At 37.5% G+C, this 22,752-nt stretch overlaps 2 protein-coding genes and 1 non-coding gene across 3 annotated transcripts; 1 reads left to right on the plus strand and 2 right to left on the minus strand.

Annotated features, from left to right (window-relative positions):
* The first annotated feature begins 5,141 nt into the window (after positions 1–5,141).
* On the plus strand, positions 5,142–5,249 carry LOC130978024 (small nucleolar RNA R71). Its single transcript, XR_009085688.1, has one exon. It is a non-coding gene; the product is annotated as a small nucleolar RNA R71 (small nucleolar RNA).
* A 9,940-nt stretch (positions 5,250–15,189) lies between these two features.
* On the minus strand, positions 15,190–16,394 carry LOC130974864 (protein FAR1-RELATED SEQUENCE 9-like). The gene is made up of 3 exons (XM_057899704.1): positions 16,106–16,394; positions 15,866–16,009; positions 15,190–15,779 (listed from the first exon to the last, which is right to left on the minus strand). The coding sequence occupies exons 1-3, from the start codon at positions 16,392–16,394 to the stop codon at positions 15,190–15,192; spliced, it is 1,023 nt and encodes a 340-aa protein (XP_057755687.1).
* Positions 16,395–16,398: 4 nt separating this feature from the next.
* Positions 16,399–18,216, minus strand: LOC130974865 (uncharacterized). The gene is made up of 2 exons (XM_057899705.1): positions 18,117–18,216; positions 16,399–17,162 (listed from the first exon to the last, which is right to left on the minus strand). Exons 1-2 carry the CDS (start codon positions 18,214–18,216, stop codon positions 16,399–16,401), a joined length of 864 nt encoding a protein of 287 aa, XP_057755688.1.
* Positions 18,217–22,752: the final 4,536 nt, after the last annotated feature.

Genomic DNA, 22,752 nt, shown 5'->3' on the forward strand with positions numbered 1-22,752 from the left:
ATGGGTAAATGACATAAAAATCCTTTTCCGGGCCCACTTGGTGTGTGCTTGGGCTGAGCAATGAAGCAATTTCGTGTAGAGACTCTTCTTGGAGTTAAACGCCAGCTTTGGTGCCAGTTTGGGCGTTTAACTCCCATTTGGGTGCCAGTTCCAGCGTTTAACGCTGGGATTTCTTGAGGTGACTTTGAACGCCGGTTTGGGCCATCAAATCTTGGGCAAAGTATGGACTATTATATATTGCTGGAAAGCCCAGGATGTCTACTTTCCAACGCCGTTGAGAGCGCTCCAATTGGGCTTCTATAGCTCCAGAAAATCCGCTTCGAATGCAGGGAGGTCAGAATCCAACAGCATCTGCAGTCCTTTTGAGTCTCAGAATCAGATTTTTGCTCAGGTCCCTCAATTTCAGCCAGAAAATACCTGAAATCACAGAAAAACACACAAACTCATAGTAAAGTCCAGAAAAGTGAATTTTAATTAAAAACTAATAAAAATATACTAAAAACTAACTATATCATATCAAAAACATACTAAAAACAATGCCAAAAAGTATACAAATTATCCGCTCATCACAACACCAAACTTAAATTGTTGCTTGTCCTCAAGCAACTGAAAATCAAATAAGATAAAAAGAAGAGAATATGCAATGAATTCCAAAAACATCTGTGGAGATCAGTATTAATCAGATGAGCGGGGCTTTTAACTTTTTGCCTCCGAACAGTTTTGGCATCTCACTCTATCCTTTGAAATCCAGAATGGTTGGCTTCTTTAGGAACTTAGAATCCAGATAGTGTTAATGATTCTCTTAGTAAAGTATGATGATTCTTGAACATAGCTATTTATTGAGTCTTGGCTGTGGCCCAAAGCACTCTGTCTTCCAGTATTACCACCGGATACATACATGCCACAGACACATAATTGGGTGAACCTTTTCAGATTGTGACTCAGCTTTGCTAAAGTCCCCAATTAGAGGTGTCCAGGGTTCTTAAGCACACTCTTATTTGCCTTGGATCACAACTTTATTCTTTTTCTTTCTTTTTCTTTCTTTTTCTCTTTCTTTTTTTTCGATTTTTTTTTTGAAATGCTTTTTCTTGCTTCAAGAATCATTTTATTGATTTTTCAGATCCTCAGTAACATGTCTCCTTTTTCATCATTCTTTCAAGAGCCAACATTCATGAACCACAAATTCAAAAGACATATGCACTGTTTAAGCATACATTCAGAGAACAAAAAAAAAATATTGCCACCACATCAAAATAATTAAACTATTATAAAATTCAAAATTCATGCAATTCTTTCTTTTATCAATTAGGCACGTTTTTATTTGAAGAAAGGTGATGGATTCATAGGACATTCATAACTTTAAGGCATAGACACTAAGACACTAATGATCATAAGACACAAACATGGATAAACATAAAGCATAAAAATTCGAAAAACAGAAGAACAATAACAAGGAAATCAAAGAACGGGTCCACCTTAGTGATGGCGGCTCTTTCTTGCTCTTGAAGATCCTATGGAGTGCTTGAGCTCCTCAATGTCTCTTCCTTGTCTTTGTTGCTCCTCCCTCATGATTCTTTGATCTTCTCTAATTTCATGAAGGATGATGGAGTGTTCTTGATGCTCCACCCTCAGTTGTCTCATGTTGGAACTTAGTTCTCCTAGGGAGGTGTTTAGTTGCTCCCAATAGTTTTGTGGAGGAAAATTCATCCCTTGAGAAATCTCAGGGATCTCATGATGAGTGAGATCTCTTGTGTACTCCATCCTTTTCTTGGTGATGGGCTTGTCCTCATCAATGGGAATGTCTCCCTCTATGTCAACTCCAACTGAATAACAGAGGTGACAAATGAGATGAGGAAAGGCTAACCTTGCCAAGGTGGAGGTCTTGTCCGCCACCTTATAGAGTTCTTGGGCTATAACCTCATGAACTTCTATTTCTTCTCCAATCATGATACTATGGATCATGATGGCCCGGTCTATGGTAACTTCGGACCGGTTGCTAGTGGGGATGATTGAGCGTTGTATGAACTCTAACCATCCTCTAGCCACGGGCTTGAGGTCATGCCTTCTCAATTGGACCGGCTTTCCTCTTGAATCTTGCTTCCATTGTGCGCCCTCTTCACATATGACTGTGAGGACTTGGTCCAACCTTTGATCAAAGTTGACCCTTCTAGTGTAAGGATGCTCATCTTCTTGCATCATAGGCAAGTTGAACGCCACCCTCACACTCTCCGGACTAAAATCCAAGTATTTCCCCCGAACCATAGTGAGATAATTCTTTGGATTCGGGTTCACACTTTGGTCATGGTTCTTGGTGATCCATGCATTGGCATAGAACTCTTGAACCATCAAGATTCCGACTTGTTGAATGGGGTTGGTAAGAACTTCCCAACCTCTTCTTCGGATCTCATGGCGGATCTCCGGATATTCACCCTTTTTGAGTGAAAAGGGGACCTCGGAGATCACCTTCTTCAAGGCCACAACTTCATAGAAGTGGTCTTGATGCACCCTTGAGAGGAATCTATCCATCTCCCATGACTCGGAGGTGGAAGCTTTTGCCTTCCCTTTCCTCTTTTTAGAGGGTTCTCCGGCCTTGGATGCCATAAATGGTTATGAAAAAGCAACGCTTTTACCACACCAAACTTAAAATGTTTGCTCGTCCTCGAGCAAAAGAAGAAAGAAGAGAGTAGAAGAAGAAGAAATGAGGAAGAGGGGGAAGGTGGTGTGTTCGGCCAAGAAGGGTAAGAAAGGGTGTTTAGGTTGTGTGAAAATGAAGAGTTGAAGAAGGGTATTTATAGGAGAGAGGGGGGTAAAGGTTCGGCCATTATGGGTGGGTTTGGGAGGGAAAGTGGTTTGAATTTGAAGGGTGAGGTTGGTGGGGTTTTATGAAGGATGGATGTGAGTGGTGAAGAGAAAGATGGGATTTGATAGGTGAGGGGTTTTTGGGGAAGAGGTGTTGAGGTGATTGGTGAATGGGGGGAAGAAGAGAGAGAGTGATGGTTGGGTCCTGTGGGGTCCACAGATCCTGTAGTGTCAAGGAAAAGTCATCCCTGCACCAAATGTTGCTCAAAATCACGTTTTGAGCCATTTCTGGCGTTAAACGCCGGGCTGGTGCCCATTCCTGGCGTTTAACGCCAGGTTCTTGCCCTTTACTGGCGTTTAACGCCAGTCTGGTGCCCCTTTCTGGCGTTAAACGCCCAGAATGGTGCCAGACTGGGCGTTAAACGCCCAACAGCTAGCATTACTGGCGTTTGAACGCCAGTTTCTTCTCCTCCAGGGTGTGCTGTTTTTCTTCCTGTTTTTCATTCTGTTTTTGCTTTTTTCATTGTTTTTGTGACTTCTTATGATCATCAACCTACAAAAAAGATAAAATAACAAAAGAAAATAATTAATTATAAAACATTGGGTTGCCTCCCAACAAGCGCTTCTTTAATGTCATTAGCTTGACAGAGGGCTCTCATGGAGCCTCAGAAATGCTCAGAACCGTGTTGAAACCTCCCAACACCAAACTTAGAGTTTGAATGTGGGGTTTCAACACCAAACTTAGAGTTTGGTTGTAGCCTCCCAACACCAAACTTAGAGTTTGACTGTGGGGGCTCTGTTTGGCTCTGTTTTGAGAGAAGGTCTTCATGCTTCCTCTCCATGATGACAGAGGGATATCCTTGGGCCTTAAACACCAAGGATTTTTCATTCACTTGAATGATTAACTCTCCTCTGTCAACATCAATCACAGCCTTTGCTGTGGCTAGGAAGGGTCTGCCAAGGATGATGGATTCATCCATGCACTTCCCAGTCTCTAGGACTATGAAATCAGTAGGAATGTACTGGTCTTCAACTTTAACCAGAACATCCTCTACAAGTCCATGGGCTTGTTTTCTTGAGTTGTCTGCCATCTCTAATGAGATTCTTGCAGCTTGCACCTCTAAGATCCCTAATTTCTCCATTACAGAGAGGGGCATGAGGTTCACACTTGACCCTAAGTCACACAAGGCCTTTTTGAAGGTCATGGTGCCTATGGTACAAGGTATAGAAAACTTCCCAGGATCCTGCCTCTTTTGAGGTAGTTTCTGCCTAGACAAGTCATCCAGTTCTTTGGTGAGCAAGGGAGGTTCATCCTCCCAAGTCTCATTTCCAAATAACTTGTCATTTAGTTTCATGATTGCTCCAAGGTATTTAGCAACTTGCTCTTCAGTAACATACTCATCCTCTTCAGAGGAAGAATACTCATCAGAGCTCATGAATGGCAGAAGTAAGTCCAATGGAATCTCTATGGTCTCATTTTGAGGCTCAGATTCCCATTGAAACTCAGAGGAGATTGGTACACGCCCACTGGTGTCTTCCTCAGTGGCATCCTCTTCCTCTCTTTCCTCTCCATATTCGGCCATGTTGATGGCCTTGCACTCTCCTTTTGGATTTTCTTCTGTATTACTTGGGAGAGTACTAGGAGGGAGTTCAGTAACTTTCTTGCTCAGCTGACCCACTTGTCCTTCCAAATTTCTGATGGAGGACCTTGTTTCATTCATGAAACTTTGAGTGGTCTTTATTAGATCAGAGACCATTGTTGCTAAGTCAGAGGTATTCTGCTTAGAACTCTCTGTCTGTTGCTGAGAAGATGATGGAAAAGGCTTGCCATTGCTAAACCTGTTTCTTCCACCATTATTGTTATTGAAACCTTGTTGAGGTCTCTCTTGATTCTTCCATGAGAGATTTGGGTGATTTCTCCATGAAGAATTATAGGTGTTTCCATAGGGTTCTCCTAGGTAATTCACCTCTTCCATTGAAGGGTTCTCAGGATTATAAGCTTCTTCCTCAGATGAAGCATCCTTAGTACTGCTTGGTGCATTTTGCATTCCAGACAGACTTTGAGAAATCAAATTGACTTGTTGAGTCAATATCTTGTTCTGAGCCAGTATGGCATTCAGAGCATCAATCTCAAGAACTCCTTTCTTCTGATTAGTCCCATTGTTCACAGGATTCCTTTCAGAAGTGTACATGAATTGGTTATTTGCAACCATTTCAATCAATTCTTGAGCTTCTGCAGGCGTCTTCTTCAGATGAAGAGATCCTCCAGCAGAGCTATCCAAAGACATCTTAGATAGTTCAGAGAGACCATCATAGAAAATACCTATGATGCTCCATTCAGAAAGCATGTCTGAAGGACATCTTCTGATTAATTGTTTGTATCTTTCCCAAGCTTCATAGAGGGATTCTCCATCCTTCTGTCTGAAGGTTTGGACTTCCACTCTAAGCTTACTCCATCTTTGTGGTGGAAAGAACTTTGCCAAGAAGGCATTGACTAGCTTTTCCCAAGAGTCCAGGCTTTCTTTAGGTTGAGAATCCAACCATATTCTAGCTCTGTCTCTTACAGCAAAAGGGAATAGCATCAGTCTATAGACCTCAGGGTTAACCCCATTAGTCTTGACTGTGTCACAGATTTGCAAGAATTCAGCTAAAAACTGATGAGGATCTTCCATTGGAAGTCCATGGAACTTGCAATTCTGTTGCATTAGAGAAACTAATTGAGGCTTAAGCTCAAAGTTGTTTGCTCCAATGGCAGGGATAGAGATGCTTCTCCCATAGAAGTCGGGAGTAGGTGCAGTAAAGTCACCCAGCACCTTCCTTGCATTGTTGGCATTGTTGTTGTTTTCGGCTGCCATGGGTTCTTCTTCTTTGAAGAATTCGGTCAGGTCCTCTAAAGAGAGTTGTGCTTTAGCTTCTCTTAGCTTTCGCTTCAAGGTTCTCTCAGGTTCAGGGTCAGCTTCAACAAGAATGCCTTTGTCTCTGCTCCTGCTCATATGAAAGAGAAGAGAAAAAGAAAATGTGGAATCCTCTATGTCACAGTATAGAGATTCCTTGAAATGTCAGAGGAAAAGAAAAATAGAAAGAAGAAGGAGAAGAAGAATTTGAACTTTAATTAGATAAGGTTCGAATTGTGCATTTAGAAGGAGTGGTACTCCATAAATAGAAGGATGTGAGAAGGAGGGAAGAGGATTTTCGAAAATTCAATTAAAAGATTTTGAAAACATTTTGAAAATTTGATTGATAATTTTCGAAAATTGAAAGTGGAAGAGAAATCAAGTGATTTTTGAAAAAGATTTTGAAATTAAAAATTAAAAAGATTTGATTGAAAACTATTTTGAAAAAGATGAGGTTAAAAAGATTTGATTGAAAAGTTATGGTTTTAAAAAGATGTGATTGAGAAGATATGATTTGAAAACCATTTTAAAAGATATGTTTTGAAAATTATTTTAGAAGATTTGATTTGGAAAATTAGTGACTTGCCTAACAAGAAAAGATATGATTCAGACATAAAACCTTCCTTAACAGAAAAGGCAAAAAATGTTCAATCAAATCATTAATTGTTAGTAAGTATCTTTGAAAAAGGAAAGAAATTGATTTTGAAAACATTTGATTGAAAAGATATGATTTGAAAAAGATTTGATTTTGAAAAACTTGAAAAAAAATTGATTTGAAAACAAAATCTTCCCCCTAGCACCATCCTGGCGTTAAACGCCCAGAATGGTATACATTCTGGCGTTTAACGCCCAAAATGCTACCTTTTTGGGCGTTAAACGCCCAACCAGGTACCCTGGCTGGCGTTTAAACGCCAGTCTGCCTTCTTCACTGGGCATTTTTGAATGCTCAGCTTTTTCTGTATAATTCCTCTGCAGTGTGTTCTGAATCTTCAATCCCTTGTATCATTGACTTGAAAAGACACAAATTAAAAATATTTTTGGATTTTTAATAATTAAAATGCAACAAGAATCAAATAACAATGCATGCAAGACACCAAACTTAGCAGTTTGTATACTACTGACACTATATGAGACACATGAACACTCAAGTCAATAGAAATTAAAGATTAAAACAAGAAATATATGCATGGATTCGAAAAATGTAACAAAAACATGCATTTGACACCAAACTTAAGATGAGACTCTAGACTCAAACAAGAAATATTTTTGGATTTTTATGGTTTTGTAATTTTTTTGGGTTTTTTCGAAAATTAAGTGGGAAAAGGTATCAAAATCCTTAATGAGAATTCCAGGAATCAGTGCAATGCTAGTCTAAGACTCCGGTCCAGGAATTAGACATGGCTTCACAGCCAGCCAAGCTTTCAAAGAAAGCTTCGGTCCAAAACACTAGACATGACCAAAGGTCAGCCAAGCCTTAGCAAATCACTGCTCCAAAAGCAAGATTGATACGAAATCAACAAGCTCTTGTGGTGATAAGTTGAAACCTCGGTCCAATCAGATTAGACATGGCTTCTCAGCCAGCCAGATTTCAACAAATCATCATGAAACTCTAGAATTCATCTTCAAGAATTTCGAAAAAAAAATACCTAATCTAAGCAACAAGATGAACCGTCAGTTGTCCAGCCTGAACAATCCCGGGCAATAACACCAAAAATTTGATGTTGTTGCCGGATCTTGGCACTGATGTTACCAAAGGCTTGCTCAAAACTAGAACAATCCCCGGCAACGGCGCCAAAAACTTGGTGGGCGAAATTGTGAACTATACTTTTTCACAACTCTCATAATCCCTGGTACTGGCTCCAAAAACTTGGTGCGCTCAATACCATGGCATTACACAACTTCGCACAACTAACCAGCAAGTGCACTGGGTCGTCCAAGTAATAAACCTTACGTGAGTAAGGGTCGATCCCACGGAGATTGTTAGTATTGAAGCAAGCTATGGTCATCTTGTAAATCTTAGTCAGGCAAACTCAGATATATATGGTGATGAACGAAAATAACATAAAAGATAAAGATAGTGATACTTATGTAATTCATTGGTAGGAACTTCAGATAAGCGCATGAAGATGCCTTCCCTTCCGTCTCTCTGCTTTCCTACTGTCTTCATCCAACCCTTCTTACTCCTTTCCATGGCAAGCTCGTATAGGGTCTCACTGTTGTCAGCAGCTACCTCCCATCCTCGCAGTGAAAGCTAATGCACACACTCTGTCACAGTGCTGCCAATCACCGGTTTGGTTCCCTCCCCTACCGGAATAGAATAACTCTTTTGCGTCTGTCACTAATGCCCAGTAGGTTACAGGTTTGAAGCACGTCACAGTCATTCAGTCATTGAATCCTACTCAGAATACCACAGACAAGGTTAGACCTTCCGGATTCCCTTGAATGCTGCCATCAGTTCTTGCCTATACCACGAAGACTCTGATCTCACGGAATGGTTGGCTCGTTTGTCAGGCGAGCACTCGGTTGTCAGGCGATCAACCATGCATCGTGCAATCAGGAATCCAAGAGATATTCACTAAGCCTCAGATGCTTGTAGAACAAGAATGGTTGTCAGTCACTTTGTTCATGAGTAAGAATGGTGATGGGCGTCAATCATCACCTTCATCATGTTGAAGAACAAGTGATATCTTGGATAAAGAACAAGCGGAATTTGAATGAAAGAACAATAGTAATTGCATTAATACTCGAGGTACAGCAGAGCTCCACACCCTTAATCTATGGTGTGTAGAAACTCCACCGTTGAAAATACATAAGCATAAGGTCTAGGCATGGCCGAATGGCCAGCCTCCCAATGATCTAAGAACTAAAATGTCCAAAGATGATCTAGAGATCTAAAAGTGATCAAAAGATTTCTATACAATAGTAAAAGGTCCTACTTATAAGAAACCAGTAGCCTAGGGTGTACAGAAATGGGTAAATGACATAAAAATCCTTTTCCGGGCCCACTTGGTGTGTGCTTGGGCTGAGCAATGAAGCAATTTCGTGTAGAGACTCTTCTTGGAGTTAAACGCCAGCTTTGGTGCCAGTTTGGGCGTTTAACTCCCATTTGGGTGCCAGTTCCAGCGTTTAACGCTGGGATTTCTTGAGGTGATTTTGAACGCCGGTTTGGGCCATCAAATCTTGGGCAAAGTATGGACTATTATATATTGCTGGAAAGCCCAGGATGTCTACTTTCCAACGCCGTTGAGAGCGCGCCAATTGGGCTTCTGTAGCTCCAGAAAATCTGCTTCGAATGCAGGGAGGTCAGAATCCAACAGCATCTGCAGTCCTTTTGAGTCTCAGAATCAGATTTTTGCTCAGGTCCCTCAATTTCAGCCAGAAAATACCTGAAATCACAGAAAAACACACAAACTCATAGTAAAGTCCAGAAAAGTGAATTTTAATTAAAAACTAATAAAAATATACTAAAAACTAACTATATCATATCAAAAACATACTAAAAACAATGCCAAAAAGTATACAAATTATCCGCTCATCAATGGGCCAGTGGAGGTTTCCTCCGACGACGACGAAATTCAAGAATGGCCTGCATCAAAGACTTTGAACAGCAGCCCACTCCAGAAAACCAGGTTAAGCCATACTCTAACCCTACTGGAATCGCAGAGGTAATTATTTTCTCTTGACAGCAAATTCATTAAACAAACATTTGTCTTTGTGTAGGAAAGAAAACAGCCACCGAGTTCGACAAGTAGGCGTCAGCTTAAATGTGAATTCTCAAGTTGTGAAGATCCAACAACAGATAGATGACCTAAAGGCTATAATCGTAAAACAAGGGCAATTCAATTACGATGTGCTCGAAATGCTCCACCAAGCCATAAGTGAGAAGGATGGTTCACCAATGGTGGGGGAGCAACTCCCCGTACATCATTCGGTCTAAGAACTGGGCGACGACTACAATGGAACCCTTGAACAAGACGGACACGCCAAGGCTAAGAACCTACAAACGGCGTAAGACCAGGACCAAGAATAACACGAAGGATGACCCTAATTATGATCCAAAGCTGAATCATATATCCAACTCAGACGACGGATCATTCAAGTGCAGCCGAGGTAAGGGCAAAAAAAGGCATCATTCAAGACTGCTATGCCAAAGTCCAGTCCTAGGGGGAGGCGTAATCTGTTTCTGGCTTCGATGAGTTCACCTGGATGTCACGGACCCAATAGCTCGTATGTCACGAACACGACTGTGAAGATTGCTCGAGCAAGGAATCTTCAACAGAAGTTCATGCTGCATCGGAACCTGGATAGTAGTTTCATGGCCGGAGACATTGGTAAAACAATACCCAACATTTGTTCCTTTAACATGGAAGTGGTAGTGTAATTCGTTATATTTAATGTCAAATGAATCTGTTTCTAAATGAAGTTAAATCCTGCTATCATTTTTTAGGGTATGCCGGTCTCGTTTCAACCTACACTTGACATGGAGATAAAAGGGTTACACCTGGCTACCGCAGCCTACATCTTTAACACAAAACTGGATCAAGAGTGAGTTTTACGTATCCACACTTGTATACATGATGGCACTAGTAACTGCAATTATATAAATAGGTTCAAATATCGTGGAAGCTAATGAGTGGACTTGGCTACCGAAGGTAAAATTGAATCTGTCAAGTATTTTTAAAAAGGTGATATATCCAATTTAATCACCCTTCCAAACATTTTCCCATCAAAAGTGGTTCATGTTGGAGTACGAAACATTTATTAAGTAGATAACTCATTAACTTTGATATGATTAACGAATTCATGGAGATGCTTGTTTGGAATCCGCATTGTGCCATGACACGGAAGGCACTAAGGACTTTAGAGCCGTGAACGCAATTAGTGGATGACGTATGTCACACATCCAAAACTGTCTAAAGTTTGTGCCTATTATCTTCTTGTAGCAGCACGCTCTCTTCTTAATGTCCTTTTTTTTTTAATGCAGGTGCTGATTTTGCTAGCAAGGATGCTTGCGTTTGAGTCAACAAGGCTGCAGTGGTATTTTCCAACGACATTTGTGGTTAGTTTTCGAACCATGTAATCTGGTTTGCATTGGTCAACTTTGATGGGGATAAACCGGAAAGTGTCGAATGCCTGTGATACATGAGCTGTGACGGATAATTAAACGTTTTCAAAAGATTGAATAATTCGTTCATTGTTAATACAATTAAATGTTCATTTTTTATATATATTACTAACTAATCATTTACAATTTCATGTCTTATAAGATTACGAAATTTGCTTTTTATAATATACATAATTAATTTTTTTAATTGATGTCATTAATACTAAAGAAACTAGAACTAACTTCAAAAGAAGAAACATCAATAGATATCCGTATATTTGAATGTTACTTTTCATTTTAACTGTTCTTTGTTGTTAATTAATATTACTAGATTTCAAAATTTAAATTACTAATGGATCTGATTATTCAATAATAATTAACCATGTAATAAAAAATATACAATAATATAATTACAAAATAAAATGCAAAATAATGGAATCAATTACAAATATAAAAAAATATAAATAAATCTTTAATTGAATCAAAATAATTTAAAGAATGAAGTTAAGGCAAGGTTGCGAGAACCGGACCGGTCAATGAACCGGTGAGATTACTGGTTCAATGGTTCAATGGTTCAATGGTTCGACCGGGGTTCAACCGATTTAATTAAATATTAAATAAAATTATTAAAAAACTTAAAAATAATTTTAAATATATTAATTTAATAAAAAACCGTTAAAAAACCGTTAAAAAACCGGCCGGTTTGACCGGTTTACCGGTTAACCGGCCGGTTCGACCGGTTTTTTACCGGTTTTTTGCTGACCGGTTTTTGAGCTTACCCGGACCGGTTAACTGACCGGTTCCCGGTTTTTCCGGTTGAACCGGCCGGTCTGGTCCGGTTTTCAGAACCATGGTTAAGGAGTCTTACTAAGAAATACAGAGTTAAAAAAGAACAAGAAAAGAGAATTAGAATTTTAGAGAGCATAAAAAATTATACTTTTAGTACTTAAATTTAAATTACTGACTTAATTTTTAATTATCTTTTTATTATTATTTAATTATTTTTATAATCAACATGATATTATTATAAAATAGTTAGATATTTTTTCTGTACATTATGGAAACAGAGATAGATTAAAAAATTATAATAAGGTCAAATTTATTTATTGAGTGGGGCAAATAAATTTTTATCCCATGTACTACATGTACCTCTATAAAATTTTAAAGGGGGCATTTGCCCCTACACTCTCCAAAGTAGATCCGTCCCTGTACACGAGGTTTCTAATTAATGGAAACTCTGACTGGCCATGTAACATTTTCAATTTGTAGCAAATAGCGACTGGGCAAGGACCTATACCTAAAACAACCATTTCTGCTAAACATGGTTAAATTTTTGCATGCTGCCTACATGACCATCGTAGATGACTGAATACACAGTTTGTTTCCTGAGTTATGGCAGATTTACTACCCCATGTGGTGTGATAACCACTGGTTTCTCGTTGTCGTTGACCTCTCACGAAAGCAGCTGGTGTATCTTGACTCGCTGCGGTCCCCAACAGCAAGGTCAAAGAGACGTCGATAGATCCAGATATTGGTAATATTCTTATTCCGTAACGTTTAAATATCCTAACAGCGTACTAATGACAATTAACGTTTTTTTTTTTGAAAAAACATATGTCCCCATTGCTACTTGCATAACCTTAATATTTAATTGTAGATCAAGTTTTGTTAGTGTCGACATAACTGCTAGCCATGGGGTGTTGACTTAAAGGCCTGCACCTGTCGAATCCTGGTGTCCTCCTTTAATATCCATATCAAATCTACAACCATGAATAGAAGAGAATGGCTGACTTATATTGTAGAATACTAACCATTCAAATTTGGTTAAAAAAATCAAACGTGATGATTAAAGCAACCTTGCAATCTTATTTCAATAAAATGATTTTTACCTTTCCAGTGTCTTACAATAAAATGATTTTTTTTGAATTTCAGTTAAGTAATACTTTAACCAAAACCAATTTAGTTGAATATCATGTCATAAGTTTCCGTCAAACGTAAATTCCTGTTGATTCCATTCGGTAAAGGAGGTTAAACTTGAATGTGTAAAATAAACATTTGATAAGCCTTGTGAATCAATCTTTCGTTTTTACGGTTGGATTAATTGGATGTTCCTTTACCTAGGTAATAAAATTATATGCAGAAATAGTTCACAGGTTAAAATTCAAAATTAAGATTGCTGTGTTTGCAATAAGTGTTTGTTTTGATATTTTAATTCTGGACCATTCAATTATAGTTATTTTTTTTTGAATTTCCAACCAAATTCTTGAGTTGAACAAGACATTATTAACACTAATGAACTGTTATTATTACACAGGCAATCATTCTGGATAACCTTTTGGATGACCGTGCTTGGTATGCTAATGCAGACACTGACAAAATAGAATGCAGTGAGTTTGACATAAAGGAGCCTGAGGTTGTCCAACAACTTCCTGAAAGGTGAATTATTTAGACCTAGAACATAGTAAAATTTATATTCAGTGGCTGCAACTATTATGATACTTCAATTGTTTAAGAAAAATTGAAATCTGATTGAGTGACTTGATTTGTCTTCTTTTCAAACACGGGGCCAATAACCACGAATAGCAATGACTGTGGCGTATTTGTTGCACAGTGGATGATCATGTACCACTTGTTCCATGACTATGATGTCGAAGTATAATCTGCACTTACCTTACATGCAACTATAATGAATTACCTCACTTCCCAATGAACTTGTATGAGTTATCGTCAAATGTAAAGTTGCACCACTACTTATTCTCACCTACAAGTGTGCTTTCGAATATTTTAGGCATTTCAGTTTGTGACTGATTACAGCAGGATGCGCCTCGCAATCGACATGGTGTTAAAGTATCACAACTATAACAGAATGGAAACTGTTGAATCTGTTTCTTTGGTTTCAGGCATACAAACTTTTGTTCCGTTCAAGGATTTTTTTAGTCGTGCTATTTTGTAAGGTCATTAGTGTAACCAATATGGAAGTGAAAACTGTTATGTTTGTGCTGCAGCACATGTGATGTTTAACATGTAATGTGGATTTCATGCTACTAGACATGGTTATTTTGAATGGCTTGTAAGCTTTAATTTACAAGACTGTTTGCATAGCCTTCAGTAATGGTTAGAGAATATGGATTGAATGGCATACTTTTAGATGAAATTTCTTGCTGTCATCAGCATCACCTTTTATGTTCACAAATTCAACCATTTAAACTGTCATCACAAAGCATTCATGCATGGAAAATTATTAATAATACAGGTCATGTCACCAACAATGTTGTATTTAATGGAATTTATTTTTTCAAGCGTGACTTGATGCATTACCTTTTATTGGTGATTTGATAGTGATAAAAAATTATATCGCACAAATGCCTAATGCTAACTAATGATTTTTTTTAGTTACAATTCTAGCCTTATTTTAATGGCCGTTAGTTTAGACATGTTCAAGAAAAGAATTTCAAATCTTGAAACTACATAAATAACTGAATGACATAAGTTACTGTATAATTGAAAATTCTTCACAGTAATAAAAGATAAGGAAAAAATAACCTGCCTTAATAATGCCTAACATCAAAATGAAGAAGTCATGACAGGAATAGAACAAACTACTTGCATTCAACACCAAAAGTATTACTTAAAAAAAGTCTCATTCATGGGACAACCACCATATAAAAACCAATTTTAACATCACATTAACCTACCACAAAAACGACTAAACTGTCAACATAACTAGAATCATTTACATTGTACAACCAAGATAAAAATATGTAAATTTTTTCTAATCATCTAAAGACTTCAATCACATGCCGTCATGTCCATCAACCTAGTTACGTCGTGACCTCTTTATGGGAATTATAAACTGGCCTATGGCCAGATCCGCCATCCTACAAACAAATAAATCGCTTGTGCAATCAAATGCTATAGTTCAAAACATTAATGCACTACAACTATCATGACATAAGTAACAAGTACAAATGTCTAGCATTACCACATCAGGCGCATATGAATCACCAGAATCCTAGGAATTAATCAACACATACAAACCTCATCAACAACATCGTCATCCATGGCAGTGCAATTTCTTCTGTCGTGGCCTAATCCGAGGCACCGCCTACAAGGCCTCCTGTTATTGGCATTTGTGCTCCCCCGAGGTGCTCCCTTAGACCTGATAACCTTTGGGTTGAGAATGCAAGTTTCATCCTCCCCTGCTTGAACACGACTGCTCCTTTGCCCTATGCCACCTAGAGATTCAAACTCCCTCGACATTTTGGCAACCTCTGTCATGGTAGTGTTTTATGCTTCCGTGCATTGCGCGGCTGTAAAACACAGCAACAGGCAGGCACTCCACAATGCACCATATCTAACGCAAAATCCATCAGTGGGATTGACTGAGGCATGCTAACTACTGCTATTGGCGACCTTAGCATCTTTGCACCACCTACGCAGGACCAATCGGCTCGGCAAATCTTCTTTCTCTAGCTCTTTCAGGACACAAAATATATGGCAGCAAGGCATCCCTAATCTCTCCCACAAATTACAAGAACATTCATACTTATCACAACTTCTATCCATGAAAACCGAGTACACATGATGGGACTTTCGATGCTTTTGGAACATGAACTTCTCGGTGCCACTGATACTATCCCTGTGCAACACTAACAATGCCCCAATTCCCTCGATCTGTTTTTGCACCTCATAGAATATTTCCTTCATGTATAACTTGCTCACAGATCTTTCCAATGTTTCGAGACCCGTTGTCATCATCGGATTTGAATAAAGAGTCTTGTAATCCGCAATGAACTCGTTATTCCGGTAATCCTTAACTACTAGATCCAGGTTCTCGACCAACTCAAGTAAGCAATTTCCGAACTTGATAAATTTCTTAAGTGATGAATTAATACCCTTGCACCGAGAAGTGGTTCGAATGCCGGTACAAAACTTCTCACACAAATAAGCATTTGCCCATATCTCTCTCTCTTTTCGTATGTCTTTACGACCCAATCATTGTCCTCTACATTGAATGACGTGATCGTGTCCACTCAATAACTGTTAAATTCTTCCACATCAAAGTGACCATACACAGCAGTCTTAAACGCGGCACAAAATTCTTTGTCCTTGATATTAACAACTGCATTTCGAGCAAGATGCCAGGTGCATAGTTTATGTATCGCATTAGGGAATTCACATCTAATGGCCTCTCGCATGGATTCATCACCATCTATGACAACGAATTTCGGCTACTTGTGTGTCATTACTTCCAAAAAGCTACTTAACAACCATTTGTAGGATGGAATTTTCTCGTCCTCTAGCAAACCAAACCCAAAATTAATTGTTTGTCTACGATGGTTGGTGTCCGAAAATATCACAAGAGATCTGTTATATAAGCTTTTTCTATACGTCGAGTCAAATGCTAACACATCACCAAAGCATTCATAGTCATGCTGCATGTTACCATCTGACCAAAATAGGTACCCAAGTTGCTTCTCAGTGCAATAAGAGTACTGCACAACTGCCATCGGATCCAACTCAGCCTTGCCCTTCAAGTAGCTTATGATTGCGGCTACATCTCCCTCGACGATTCTGGATTGCCTAACTCCATCCATATAATTATACCAAGTCCTTACTTATGAAGTTAAGATTCTGATATCCACCACACATGTGGGCAAAGAAACCCCTTATTTGAGTTGTTTGGAACCCAGCTTCATGCATTCTATGTATATGCGCTTTGTGCCCTTTTGGGATCTTCCTATGTGAAGCCATGATATTAGTGAACTCTTGGGGCGCCAACTCATGATTATGTTCCTCGACCAATATTTTCATCCGCCATTTCCCATAAATTTTGTCCAAAAACACCACAAGCTTGGCATCGCAATTCATTCTCATCTCTGGTTTATGAGTCCTTTTTCTGTCAACTCGCTCGTAATGCTTCTTTTCACGCAGCCTTTGCCGATTGCAGTAGAAAAACTTCCTAACAATATTTCCTTCCTCGTCTTTAATAGAATCTCTCTTTTGCACCGCAAAACCAATACCCTTTGCATACGCTACATAGCTTGCATACGCATCTCCAATCCCATTAAATTCTACACATAATAACACAAAAGCAATCACAATGTCTGGACAGCTGAATTGTTTACCCATGACATTCTCGGAGTTTGCATGATCCTCTGCGAAAGCATGCATATCATTTCCATCATCATCCTTGCCTTCGTATTCACTATCTACATGGCCACTATCCCCTTCCTCAGTCAGTGATTCCTTCAACCCGTTCAAATCATCCCCATCTCCCAAATCGGTGCTCCAACCATCAGTCCAATGGCCTGAAAACTCTAACGTGCTGCCATCATCCAAATCCAACTCACTATCAGACATCCCTGGATTAAAAAAAAACCCATTTAGGAACAAAGCATGTCGTACACATTGTCTCTTATGGAATTAACTTAAATGGAGACAATTGCTATACAAATTGGCATTAAGCGAAGTCCATAGTCATCAGTCAATAGTCTATCACAATTTTTGGTCTATATAAATTGGTTGACTCATTGGTTTCTAACATTACAAAGACAAATTTTTAATTTTTGGGTTAAGGTTGACCAGAAGAGAATTGCTAAAAGAATATATCAAATACAGTTTAACCAAAATCATTTATACATACTAAACGCACGTAGTTTTGTTTTCAAAAGAATAAGTTTGGCCATTTGATTTTACAGCATAGGGACTTCAAGACTATGACAACGGTTAAATATTCTACTAGGTTTACTATTTTTGGAAAAGTCATAAGGATATGCTTTTGTTCCAATCACAAGGAGACCCTAATAAATATTTTTTTTGGTGGTCAATTACAGGGTTCATCTTGTTTCTGAGCATCATAATAGAGGTATTTATTTACTTTCAGAAATTCAATTTAAGCAACTCTGTGCATTTTTTTGGAAACAAAACCAGTATATCCTATGCCTAACATAGCAGATTAACAACCATCTCAGCAAATTCAGCACAATTGCATATTCCTCCGATATAGAACAAAGATAAAAAATTAAACTCACCAACATTGTTCTGAAAATCAAACCGGATTGGTCGGTTCAACCGGATTAACCGAAAACCGGTCACCTAGCCAGTCCAGGTAAGCCTATAAATCTCTGGCAAAAAATCGGTTAAAAACGGTCGAACCGACGGTTAATTGATGAACCGGTAGAACCGTTCTGTTTTTTAGAGGGTTTTCATTTTGAAAAATACACCCTCTGAAACGTCGTCATTTTTTCCATAAAAATTAAAAAAAAAAAGAAGAAAGGCTAAAGTGCTGAAGGAGGAACCCTAAATCACCAATTTACACTCATCTCTCCTCTCTTCTCTGAGAACCATTACAGCCACCACCACCAATCGAGCAGCCCACCGCCACCGCGTCCCGCAGCCATTGCGTCCCTTAGCCATCGCGTCTCGTAGCCACAGCAGCTACGGGTTTGACCACCGCAGCCTCCACCGTGTCCTTGTCATCGCCAACCTTGCCTCCTCTGTCGTCGCTGTTGCTCGCCGCTGGTAAGTAATACTATGTTATTCCTCCTCGCCGACTTCTAATTTTCTGTTCATGATTTTCTGATTTGCTGGACTTTATTTGGTTGCTGAATTCATGATTTTCTGAGGTTATTTTGGATTCATGATTTTTTATTTTCTGAGGTGATTTATTTGTTCATGATTTTCTGAGGTTATTTTTTAATTTTGATTTTTTGAGATAATTGTTTATTGAGGTTATTGTTATTTATTCATGATTTTGGTTGCTGAATTTATTTGTTTGTAAATTTGTATGTTACAGATGGAACAGTCCCAAAGTAACCCACAACTACAAGATAATGCTATTCAAGATTCTCAAACTGGTTCTTCTAGAGGTAAATCTGATCCAGCTTGGCAATACTTTACAGTGAAGTATGACAAAAATAACCCGGTAAAACTTTATTGATTCTGAGAAAGTTGTGGTAAGGCAGTTAATTTAGTCCATTCCTCGGAGATTTGTTGGCTGATTTCAGTAGCTAGTTATGCTCGTATACATTTACAATTTTATCTCAAGTAAAACCAACAAGAGGAGGGTCAAGCATCGGTGTTGGAGTTGCATATGGTGTGGCTGATTCTCTCATTAAAGCCAATGAACTTATCTCCGAGGTATGTTAAGTCTATTCAAAACTGGATGAAGAGAAATTTTTTATTAATGTAACCATTTTTGTTGAAGTAGAATGAAAATAGAGAAAATTAAGGAGGGATACAACTTGACTAGAATTATTTCCTATAAAATATATACCTATCTCATAGTATATGTTAAGTTTTTGTCATTGATTTTGTCTGTGACAGGGAATTGACAATAAAGTATGAAGGGAAAGTGCTTTGAAAGCGATAAAGAGACTGGAACCTGGTAAGTTATTATATTTCTATGTTCAATTTACTTTGAAGGTTTTTTAAATATTGAATAAGAATTGATGTTTGACTTTCATATCTTGGTAGGTGAATGGTGGAGGCTACACGGTGGGAGTGCTCCTAATTTGCAAAAAATGGCAGTTCGTTTTTTTCATCAAACATCTTCATTATTCGGATGTGAGAGGAACTGGAGCCTCTTTGATTAGTGATGATTATGATTATGATTTGTGATGAGTTGCACATTTGATTAGTTGAAAACTTGCTAGTAATTGTTTCTTTTGAACGTAGAACATTATGTGTTTGTCATTATGTGCGTTTTTTTTGTTTTTAGTTATAAACTTTGATGTTTGAAGTTGTTTATGAACCTATAATATTAAGTTATGGATAATTTATTACATGAAATTTTAAATTTTATTAAGTTAGAAATTATTGAATTTATATATTTAAAATTATTTTTAGATTTTTTAATAATTTTACTTAATATTTAATTAAACCGGTTGAACTCAGGTTGAATCCTGGTCGAACCAATAAACTATTGAACCAGTGATCTTACCGGTTTATTGACAGGTCCGGTTCTCGCAACCTTGCTCACCAATGTTAGAGCACAGAATAGGAACGAACAGGAGCCAGATTCCACCGTTTCCGAAGACCAATGACGCAACCCAGGAGAGACGAGGAACACCATGCGAGTCAGAAATCCAGAACCAGCATCCAGAGTTCAGGGGTTCCACCCTTAAGAGAGATCGAAGGGACACTTTAAAGGAGACAGAAGAGAGGCAACGATGACGCAAACCCTACCGTTCCGCTATTCTTCTACTCTATCTCGTTGAATCGTCGGCAAAGATTCCGATTTGCCTCTTTGGGGATGCCATGCGACCACCTCCCGCAATAGTGTGCACAACTTCAAGATGAACCCTAACTTCTCTAACTAGCTTGAAGGTCTGCTCATTCAATTCTAACTTTGGGAATGTTTTCATTTTTCATTTTGATTTCTGTTTCAATTCCCTCCTATTTCAAGTATGGGAATGTTTGAAATTCGAAAAAATGACCCTCACAAACTACCATTGCTAATCCATTACATTTCCTACTTATCCGTGTTTACTCACTTTTACTGTGGCTCATTAACCAAACTAATTATTTCCATAGTCAAACTCATATGGGAGTTAGTCACATTCATTCCATGTGTCAAGTTCCAATTGGCTACATATTTTTTAGCCACTTTGTCCACCTAAATAAATTGGCCACCATAAAAGTCACCTTTCATATAACAATATAGAGTGACTCTAAGATCTAAAAAATACATATTAGACTCGCATTTATAATCAAATTCAGATTTCACAATTATAATAAAATATATTCATAATTATAATTAAATTCTACTACCATCAAACTAGATTTATATTTAATTTATAATTAAACAAATTGACAGTTACAAAAATATGTATGTATATGCAACATATATAGTTTTGTATTGTTGATTGATTTTTTTACGATGATGTTATATGATTAAATAATTTTAGTAATTAAGTTCAATATCAAATTGATCCAATAGCTTAATGATTTAAAAAAAATAGTTGAAAAAGAACAAAAAAAAAAGACAGGCATAAAAAAAAGAAGAAAGATTTAGTTAAACTTAATTAAAAAAATAACTTGTTTATTTAATATTTTTCGATTTCTTCTTATGTTGATAGAGCTACTTTTTGAATAATTAATAGGTATATATAAGATTTTTTTTAGAATAATTAATAAGTATTATATTCAATAGATAGAAAGACATTTCAAAACTTTTCAAAATAAATTTAAATAGATTATTCTAGTTGTGAAATGTAAAATTATGTCTAAAAGATATATCTATAGCCATGCATCTTCATATAATATAGCTCATATGACAGATTGAAACACTATTCAATTCCTGTTTTATTTTTGACTGAAATTGACCATTGCTAATGCTATTCCATTTCAGTATCTCATTCTGCTTAATGGGAAATAAAATCTCTCAAGCAGAACCCAAGCTGTCCTATTTCTCTTTGCCCTTTTTCGATAGATGCTTCTTGTATTGTGCTATTCGTTAGCATCATATCACATATATTTATTACCTAAAAGATATCATGGATTATTCATAGCAGAGCTAGATGAAGTATTAGAGAGAGTAAAAATATTAACAAAATAAAATAAAATTAAAATAAAATTTATATATAATTTATATGTAAAAAATTAAAATTAGAAGACTCATTGTCTCTCTTTTCTACTACACTCCTCCCTTGGAATTATTATATATCGAAGAGAAATAATATTTGTATTATATATATATATATATATATATATATATAGTAAATTCTCTCGTAAATAAAGAGTTAATTACTTTTTATGATGTATTCAATAATTATTAGATGAATTTAATTATATCATTATAATTAACACTAATAATTTATTTGACCAGAGTTTTCTAAAAACCAAATTATTTAATTATAATAAAAAATTTTCTGTAAATTATAAAAGTTTTTTTAAAAAAATTAATTTGTAATTTTTAACTTTTTTTTTCAAAACATTCAATTTATTATTCAATTTTAACTGAAAAATAAAAAAAACGTATTTGTCAAAAAATTTGAAGGTTCATATCTTTTACTTAGGTTCAACACTAGCTTGAAATACCCTGGGTTTCAATATTTCTACTTTATCTCTAGTGATTATGGGATGGATATTAGTACTGGCAGTAGGTTGATCAGGGATGGAAGGGATAACAATTTCCAAATAAAAAATTGGGATCGGAAAAGAAATATCGGATGTGGCTCTATGTGATGTGGATTCAAGAGGGGTGGAGGAATTCAGTAAAAAAGGCTGAGGTGACGATAATGATGATGGCAAAGAAGGTTGTATAGAATGATGTGTGAGGGGGTAGTTGAGATGGGAATTGTGGTTGTGACCTGAAGTGGAGAAGGAATAGCGGAACAAGGTGGAACTTGGTTTGAAGGGAGAGGAGGAAGAACAAGTATGTGTGGTAGTGGTGGAGAGTAAACAACGGTGGAATCTGGTTGGTTAGAGCCATGAAATACAGAGTTTGGGTCTTTGAAGGAAAACTTATCTTCATCAAACACTACATTGCGAGTGATTATCACCTTCTCAGAACTTGTGAGACATTTATAGCCCTTATGTGAGGTGCCATAACCAAGAAAAATACTTGGACAGGATCTGAATTCAAGCTTGTTCCTATTGTAAGGTCGTAAATAGGGGAAGCATAAATAGTTAAAGACCTTTAGATTCTCATAGGAAGGTGTAGTTTTGGACAACTTTTCAACTAGGGAGATACCATTTAGCACTGGTGTGGGAAGAATGTTGATCAACTTAGCTACTGTGAGGAAAGCTTCACCCCAAAACCTGGTAGGTAGCGATGTTGCTGCAAGCATAGTTAACCTCATCTCCACAACGTGCCTATGCTTCCTTTCAGCCATGCCATTCTGTTGATGGACATGAGGACAAGAGAACCTGTGCACAATTCCCTGCTCGTATAATATTATGGACAAGCTAACATATTCTGCAGCATTATCACTTTGAAACATCTTTAAT

The sequence above is a fragment of the Arachis stenosperma genome, chromosome 4, assembly GCF_014773155.1.
Source record: "Arachis stenosperma cultivar V10309 chromosome 4, arast.V10309.gnm1.PFL2, whole genome shotgun sequence".
Taxonomy (NCBI): domain Eukaryota; kingdom Viridiplantae; phylum Streptophyta; class Magnoliopsida; order Fabales; family Fabaceae; genus Arachis; species Arachis stenosperma.